This window comes from Eucyclogobius newberryi, unplaced genomic scaffold, assembly GCF_026437365.1.
Source record: "Eucyclogobius newberryi isolate DKJ021-1_F unplaced genomic scaffold, fEucNew1.0.hap1 SCAF_559, whole genome shotgun sequence".
Taxonomy (NCBI): domain Eukaryota; kingdom Metazoa; phylum Chordata; class Actinopteri; order Gobiiformes; family Gobiidae; genus Eucyclogobius; species Eucyclogobius newberryi.
Genome location: NW_027316233.1, coordinates 10,267 through 18,152, shown reverse-complemented (window position 1 = coordinate 18,152; position 7,886 = coordinate 10,267). Strand labels below are relative to the sequence as shown.

At 44.1% G+C, this 7,886-nt stretch overlaps 1 protein-coding gene across 1 annotated transcript; it reads right to left on the bottom strand.

Moving 5' to 3' along the window:
* Positions 1-2,970: 2,970 nt before the first annotated feature.
* On the bottom strand, positions 2,971-5,113 carry LOC140383814 (Krueppel-like factor 2). The gene is made up of 3 exons (XM_072466011.1): positions 4,790-5,113; positions 3,776-4,598; positions 2,971-3,677 (listed from the first exon to the last, which is right to left on the bottom strand). Exons 1-3 carry the CDS (start codon positions 4,859-4,861, stop codon positions 3,502-3,504), a joined length of 1,071 nt encoding a protein of 356 aa, XP_072322112.1. The 5' UTR covers positions 4,862-5,113; the 3' UTR covers positions 2,971-3,501.
* Between the last annotated feature and the right edge of the window lie 2,773 nt (positions 5,114-7,886).

The window sequence follows — 7,886 nt, the reverse complement described above, 5'->3', positions numbered from 1 at the left end:
GTCGTGTGTTGCTACAGTTTAATAGTCTTTGTAATCATTCCTTTTAGTCCTGATGAATAGTTTGTATTGTAACACCCATTGTGTTCACACTCCACTTAAAAATAGTTTTGTGTGAACCAAAGTTGTTTAATTTGGTGCTATATATAGATTTAAGACTTCTTGGCATTTACCTTCTTTCAACCGTCTGCAGGATATTTCTTTATTCTTTATTTAACGAGTTAAACTTGGAGGTGGTGTTCAGACTTGTGTTCGTGGTTCAATCAGGCTTAATCGGTTCATAACATTTGCTCCGTTTTCTGCGGGAAGTTACAAAGTGTATTTTATTTATCGACATGTGTTACGGTGCACAGCATGTATGAAATTGAAACGCATAATTGAATAAAACTATTTTAAAAAGGCTGTCAAATTGGAGTGACTCATTGGTGACACGGAGGTTAAAATGAGAGGACGTTAACAATGGTTTCCTAGTGCTTAATACTTTTAGAGTTACTCACAACCACGTACTGGGAGGAGCTCTATTATACTTCTATAAGTAACTATTTAAAATGATTCTGTGTATTATGAACACGCTGTAAGAAATTTAAGCGTGAGAACTTTTATATTTCAGAGTTCTGCATTTTTACTGGGAAAAAAAAGTGAAATGAAAACCCAAGTATTTGCATTAAGTACTGAAGATATTTGCGGCCTACAGTGTTCTTCCTCTTTTTATTTGGTTAGAAATATTTGCTTTGAGGAACACTTTGGGCAGTGGCCGCACAATATTCCACATAAATGAAGCTTTTTCCACTATTTACTCAAGAATGACCAGGAAACACTTTGCAATATCCGCTTTTATTTATCGAGGAAGTACTACTTACTATCAACAATACCACCTTTACTACTTCTACTACACATGTTATTAACTGTGTTCAGAGCCCATTTTAGCCCTGATGTTGAGTTGGTTTGGTCCAGTTATAGTCCTGGTCTAGTCCTGGTTTAGTTTTTTATTGAGTATTTTAAAACTGTATTTCATTTGTAGACAATTTATCCACAATTTTCAAAAACTGTCTTTTGTTCATTTGTTATAAAACACATTGCACAGCTTTGTACGTAAAAGTACCTTTGAGAAAGTTAGTATTTGCTCTGGGAATTAAAAATATGCCCTTCAGATGCATGTACAGGAAGTAAAGTTGTGTTTAAAATGACTGTAAACAAACTGTGGGTTTTTGTGAGTTTTGTTCTTGTTCTATTCTGGGTTTAGTCCTGGTTTAGCCCCATTTTAATGTGTTGAATGTATAAGTAAAAGGCACGCCATCCCCACACCTGCCGGCATTACTGTCTCATATTTATTACATTTATGCTTTATTCTTTTACTGACACAGATACAAGTACTATTACAAATACTGTATGAACTTAACTTAAAGCAATGTCACTTTAAAATACTGTTACTCAAGCTAGAAGTAAGGTATTCTACTGTTACACCCACGACTCTTACATTATTCTCCTTCCTGAAAAGTGCTCGTCTTGTGCGTAAAAAATAACAAATACCGTATTTTCTGCACTATAAGGCGCACTGTCAATGAATGGTGCATTTTCGATCATTTTTTATGGACTATAAGATCGCTTCCAGGTCAGCGAGCACAACCAGAATGAATCCATATATAAGACACACTGGATTATACGGCGCACTACATTTATTTTCTGTTCAATAACGACATTGGAGAAAAGTAGAAGCAATAAACATGTTTCATCAAAGTTCACACAATCACTTTTCTAAGAACCCTTGAGAAACTTCTCTGAGAAAAGGACTCAAATGATGTCATGACCTCCGTTTGGGAATGAGTGCTCCTCTGCATTAGCTCCATCTCTGCTGCTGCTGCTGCTGCTGCTGCTGCTGCTGCTGCTGCTGCTGCTGCTGCTGCTGCTGCTGCTGCTGCTGCTGCTGCTGCTGCTGCTGCTGCTGCTGCTGCTGCTGCTGCTGTGGGTGCTACTGCTACTGCTACTGCTGCTGCTGCTGGAACCACCTGACCTGTGTCCTGGAACCACCTGACCTGTAGCCTGGACCACATGACCTGTGTCCTGGACCTCTGGATGTCCGGCCTGTCGCACACGTCGGGTCAGTACTTCATTCTTCTTAATCCACCACTGCTACAGCAACAGCGACTACTATATTTATGTCAAAAATGAAAGACTGATTTAGATTTAAAACTGCAAATACTTCATCAACAATCAATGCTTACAATCATGCTTTTGACTTCCGGGTGCGCTCAGTCTTGTCCTGGTTCTGTCCTGCTTTGAGGCCACTTAAGTCCTGATGTAGACTTTGTTAGGTCCTGATTTTGTCTAGTACAGGTTTAGTTCTAGCTTTAGTCCCGGTTTCTTCTTGATTCCATGCAGTCTGTACGTTTGAGCGCACCCTACAGGCCTCAAAAGTGCATGTTCTTCAAGTATACGAGATGGAAATCCTTTGACATTCAGGCTTCATTAGTTGTTACAGCCCCTGCCATGCCGATACACATTATACCAGTGATATTGTAATATTTATGGCCTCGGTGGTGCCATGTGGCTCTGATAGGTTTGGTCCGTGGCGGTTTGCAGTGACACCACACAGACAGTGCAGTACAGACAGTGCTGCTTTGAAACTGCAGTGTAATTGTAGTATTAAGGCTCTTTGATGTGCGACTATAATTTGGAGCCATCAGAAAGAGAGTCTCGGTCTGATGAGGGAGTGCTGTGCCCCTCTGTCCAGACGACGCTGCTCACTCTGTAATTATGGAAATAGACTGTTTGTATTTATAGGCTGAGCCCACAAGCCCCGCGCTGCAGCTGCAACACATCACGGTGCAAATCAAGTGGCTGTGTTTTAAATGAAACGGGGGGTCGACCCGCAGCACGTTTGACCCGTTTAGTGTAATTGATGTGACAGAGAGCAGGTCTGCATGTGCGGTGTGTGGCTCCGGCTCATTCAACAGACAACAGAGGCAGAAGGTCAATTTCATTGGTTTAATATTTACAATAAATACAGTTTTACAGTATAAAATCCATGTACATATTTATATAAATTTAAGTACAAAATAATGCACAGGACGTCAAGCCCTGATAGTGTAGAGAGGGGCTGGTTCACGAGGAAGAGACATATCACCCGAGTAAGAGATTGTTTTAACATTAAGAGTGAGGCAGTTAAATAAAACATTGTCTTCTGCACAAACTCTATGTGCACTTTGGTCCAGTCGGCACTACTCTGCTGAATAGTGGGGTTCTGTGAGTACAGTAGCTCAGGCAGAAAGGCACTTCTGTGTCAAACACAGGTCCAGTTGTGTCCAAAGAGTAGTATCTACAGGGCCAGCCCCAGCTTCTCTAAAGCTCTATACCAAAGTAGTACCAGCTACATTATTTCAACAATAAGAATCACAAATAGTTTAATTCAATATATAAAAGGCTTTGGTCGCTTCAAGAACAATTTAAATAAAAATACATCAGACAAATCACACAAGTATGAACCCCAGGCAGTTAGAGTCCAGTTCACATGTGCCTCTTCATGTGCAGAGCGAGGTGGTCAGACCTGGAGAAGGCCCTCTCACACAGGTGGCACTGAAAGGGCCGGTGCCCGGTGTGCTTACGGAAGTGCCGTGTGAGCTCGTCAGAGCGGGCAAACTTCCATCCACAGCCCTCCCAGCTGCAGTGATAAGGCTTCTCACCTGAGAGAGAGAGAAGAACATTTAGATCTGTGCACCAGGGTCACACACGGGTCAAAGGTCACACAGTGGGATGTGCTCTCAGATAGAACTCTTCTTACCTGTGTGAGTCCTCAGATGAGCCTTAAGATGAGAGCTTTTGGTGTAGGTCTTGCCACATCCTGCGAACGTGCAGGTGTGAGTGGCGGTGCGCTTCCGGGGCCACGTGCGGCGGCCTCTCTTGGGCTTGTTCTCGTGCATGAGCTCCAGAGGTGAAGAGGGCGGCGTGAGCATCACCCTCTGCGCGCCGGGCTGCAGGCCCAGGCTCTCCTCATACATGGCGTAGGACGCGTGAGGGGCGTGATACTGCACGTGCATGGGAGGAGGGAACTGCTGCGTGTGGAACTTGTGCTGGAAGCTGATGTTCTGGCAGAGCGCGGGCTGGCAGTCTGTGCCCTGCTCCCCCGGGCTCAGGGGGGGCGTCATGCTGCTGGCGGCGCGCGGGGAGATGGCCACGCGCGGCTGCTCGAAAGACATCATGCACGACACGTTCCCTTCTTGTTTGATTTTGCTGCAGCTCTGAGGCACCATCCCCATGACGGGCCCGTAACTGTCCATGGGGGGCTCCACTTTAATGTCCTGGCGCGGATACGGCGCGGTGTTGATGTAAAACCTGCCCTGGAGGCCATAGCTGCCGGCGGCCGCGGGAGTGTCCGTGCGCAGCAGCTCCGTCATGAGGCTGGCTCCATAAGGAGGAGGAGGAGAGCGCTGCTCCTCCACCGCGGGGAACAGGCTCTGCTCCGCGCACACAAACTCCGCCGCGCTGTCGGAGCCCGCGGTGTTCGCCAAAATAAAATCCAGATCTAAGTAATTACTGAGATCCTCGTCGTCCTTGAACATGGCGCAGCTGCTGGACACGGGCTTGTCCATCTCTGACTTCCACCTCTGGAAAAGAAACATAAAAGTGTGTTAAAGATGGAAATGCAAGAATTAAAAGAGAAAGAGAAATAAAAGTCTGCACAGTGTTGCTTTTGGCTCAGAGTCTGTCCTGGAGACAACAACAGGTGAAACTGAATCACGCTCCAAAAGTCTCTCCCAAGTTTTCCAAAAAGCTCAGAAAGAAAAGTCAAACTTACGTTTTCCCAGGTCTTTTCTCTTTGGTTTGAGAAGGTTGAAAATGAAGGCAGCATCACTCCAGATAAAGCCATAGTCTTTGATGAATAACGCTGAAGTCGTGTGTGTCTGAGCCGCGCTGAGCAGTGCGACTATCTCCGTGCGTCCTGTCCTCTTGAAGACATGAACCGTTTGAGAGGAAGGACGTCCTCCAGGGCTTTATAACTGCGGCTGCCGCGCGCTCTCCGCCAATTGTGAGCGCTCAGGAAACTGCGTCGAGTCCGGTAAATATAGCGCTTTTATAAAGTGTGTGCAGCGGCCGGGTTGTGCTCAGTGCGGCTCTGTGGCCCCAGGAGCGCTGCAGAGGAGCCTTTAAAGACAGGCCCCGCCTTTCAGCCGTGACGTGCACAGCACGCCCCGCCCCTGAGCCGAGGGTTGCGATTACAAACACAGAGCGCTATAGCAACCAGATCTATACTTACGTAATACTGAGATAGAACAAGGAGCAGAGAAGTGCCCGAGGTAAAGCCCCAACACCTCCTGCTCCTGCTCCTGCATGACAATACTGCAACTACATACTGTTAATAACACTGTATTAACACTGTTAATAACACTGTAATGACACTGTTAATAACACTGTAATAACACTGTTAAGAACACTGTAATAACACTGTTAATAACACTGTTAATTACACTGTTAATAACACTGCTAATTACACTGTTAAGAACACTGTTAATAAGTAATTAAGCCAGTCATTAAGATCATTTCTCTAACATATCTTTCTTCTCATGTGCTAAACTTTGACATTAGACTCTCATTGTACATAAATTATTATTGACAAACCCAGTGCAGGATTCAAAGATTCTAGTAGCAATTTAGTCCAAGTATTTTGACTCTTTATTACACTTTATTCTTTGTGTTGTTTCCTTGTCATCCGGGACGCACTTTGTCTCACTCACGTGTCGTGTCTCTGAGTCAGAGCAGGACTTTCTCAGGTGCGTGTCCCGTAAACACCTGTCTCTCTCCGCGTCTCCCGTGTCCCTCCCGTGTCCCTCCCGTGTCCCTCCCGTGTCCCTCCATTGTCCCCTCGCAGCGGGCTTGTCCAAACAGGCGCCAGGGTCGTCTCATTCTGCTCCTCAAACCCTTTTGAACACCGTCAAATACCAGCCATGTAAACACAGCATTGAGACTCGCGTTCCTTTCACGTGCAAATGACGGTCCCCGGAGCGCATCACCGCGACGAGCGCCCGCGGCCGTGGCTGTGGTTTCTGCCGCGAAGACGTGCGCGCAGCGGGGGCCACGGGGGGCCACAGGGGGGGTTTGGGGCTCAATTATGTGGAGACACCTTTTCAAACAGACGCGCACGCGGTGAGGTGTAGTGACTGGGAATGAGAACGTGGCAATTAAAGATGAATTACAGATGAATTAAAGAGAGGACGTAAGCTCAAACAAAAGAGATCAGCAGAAGAGAAGTCAGCAAATACATTATCCTTTGTTTATTATAGATTTTTAAGTGTTAAGCTGATGTCTGTGATGTCTTTTTGTTATTAAAGGCACAATGAGCTTTGGTTTCTGCCTGTTGCGCCTCGTCAGTGACTCATTTATTATCTGATCTGATTGATTGATTCGGTTTATGTATTTATTTTTTGTACTGCACAAAGCTGCTTCTGTTTTTTTTTATTAAGAAAGCAGAAAAAAGTTGTTATTGCCATGTCAGTGACAAAACCGTGCAAATGTGTTGTGTTGTTTTATTGACTTATAGTGGGTGTTCTAAGCAATTGGGTTATAACATAATCATGAACTAATTCAAACTTCTTCTTTTTTTGAAAACGAAATCAGACTGAACCAGGATCTGAAATTGAGTGTCAAAAAAGTGAAAGATTTTAGACATATTTTTCATTTGAGCTTAAATTTGCCTTTAATGTTTTAGTTGAACAGAATTATTCAAACATATTAAAATGCAAAAGTAAGTACAATTTTTTTTAAAAGGGTAAAAACTAAGCCATTTGTTGTACTTTTTTTCTTATTTTTTTTAATATAAGATGGTAAAACATTATTATTATTATTATTATCTTGTTTTGTTTTATGTGAGAATTTGTATAACAATATTCAGAAGGTTTTATGTCAGTTCAACAGAAATGCGTTAAAACATGTTAAAACATTTTAGTTGAGGTTTAAATGTGAAATGTCTCTAAAAATGAATCTCAAAATTGACGAAATATCACCTTATTGACACTTATTTTAAAGTTTATGGTGCAACCTTTTAATTTTTCTTGCTCTTTTTGTGGGATTTTTTACATTTTTTTCCCAAACAACATACTTGATATTGAATTCTTGCATAATCTTCAAAACAACAGTCACAATATCATCTACATTTCGACATATCGTCCACCTCTTGATGAAACAGACCCTAAAATCGGACCAGTTCTACGCTCTTAAAAGGATAAACGATGAACACATTGCGCATCCACGACACAACCTCTCTCCACTCGAACCACGTTTATTCCCTGTGGCTAATTAAAAGTTGAAAACGCACGGCCGGGTCTTTACTTAGCAGCGAGCGTGCGTTTGTACCCCCCACACAGCTTCGCCCCGGCCGCCGCACTTAGCGCACGGATAGTTTATAATCTCACGTTATTTGGGGGGTCCTGGTCTTAATTAGAGAGCCGACACCTCACAATCCCCTGCATTATTCCCCCGTCGGTTTCCATCACGCGAGGTCACGAATCAGAGGTCTGGCTTCACCTTGTCATTTGCTTCACCGCCGACCCGGGACACGCGAGGCACATTAAGCCAAATGAAAAACACACTCGTGACAAGAGCCGTAATGGAGGCCAGCTTGACGGAGGAGCAGCTGAAAGGTTTCCTCCTCCGACAGCAGACGCCCGGGAGACGTCCAGAGACTTTTACTCCACTACAAATGCCAATGTGTTGCTGAAATTGAAAATACGTTGCGTTATTTGAGTTGGTCGTTTGGTAAGCGGCGACGCGAGTCAAAACGGCGACATTGGACAGAGGAAGTTGTAGTTGTAGCGGTTGTAGTTTAACGTTAAAAATGACTGTTGCTGAACTTCTCAGCGAAACCAGAGAAAACTTTACAAAAATGCCCACAATCCTCC

Excerpts from the sequence above, each read along its gene's own strand:
- LOC140383814 (XM_072466011.1), bottom strand. The coding sequence starts at position 4,861 with ATGGCTTTATCTGGAGTGATGCTGCCTTCATTTTCAACCTTCTCAAAC. Across the intron at positions 4,599-4,789 it reads GAGAAAAGACCTGGGAAAAC|AGGTGGAAGTCAGAGATGGA; the intron begins GTAAGTTTGACT and ends TTTCTTTTCCAG. Across the intron at positions 3,678-3,775 it reads TCATCTGAGGACTCACACAG|GTGAGAAGCCTTATCACTGC; the intron begins GTAAGAAGAGTT and ends TCTCTCTCTCAG.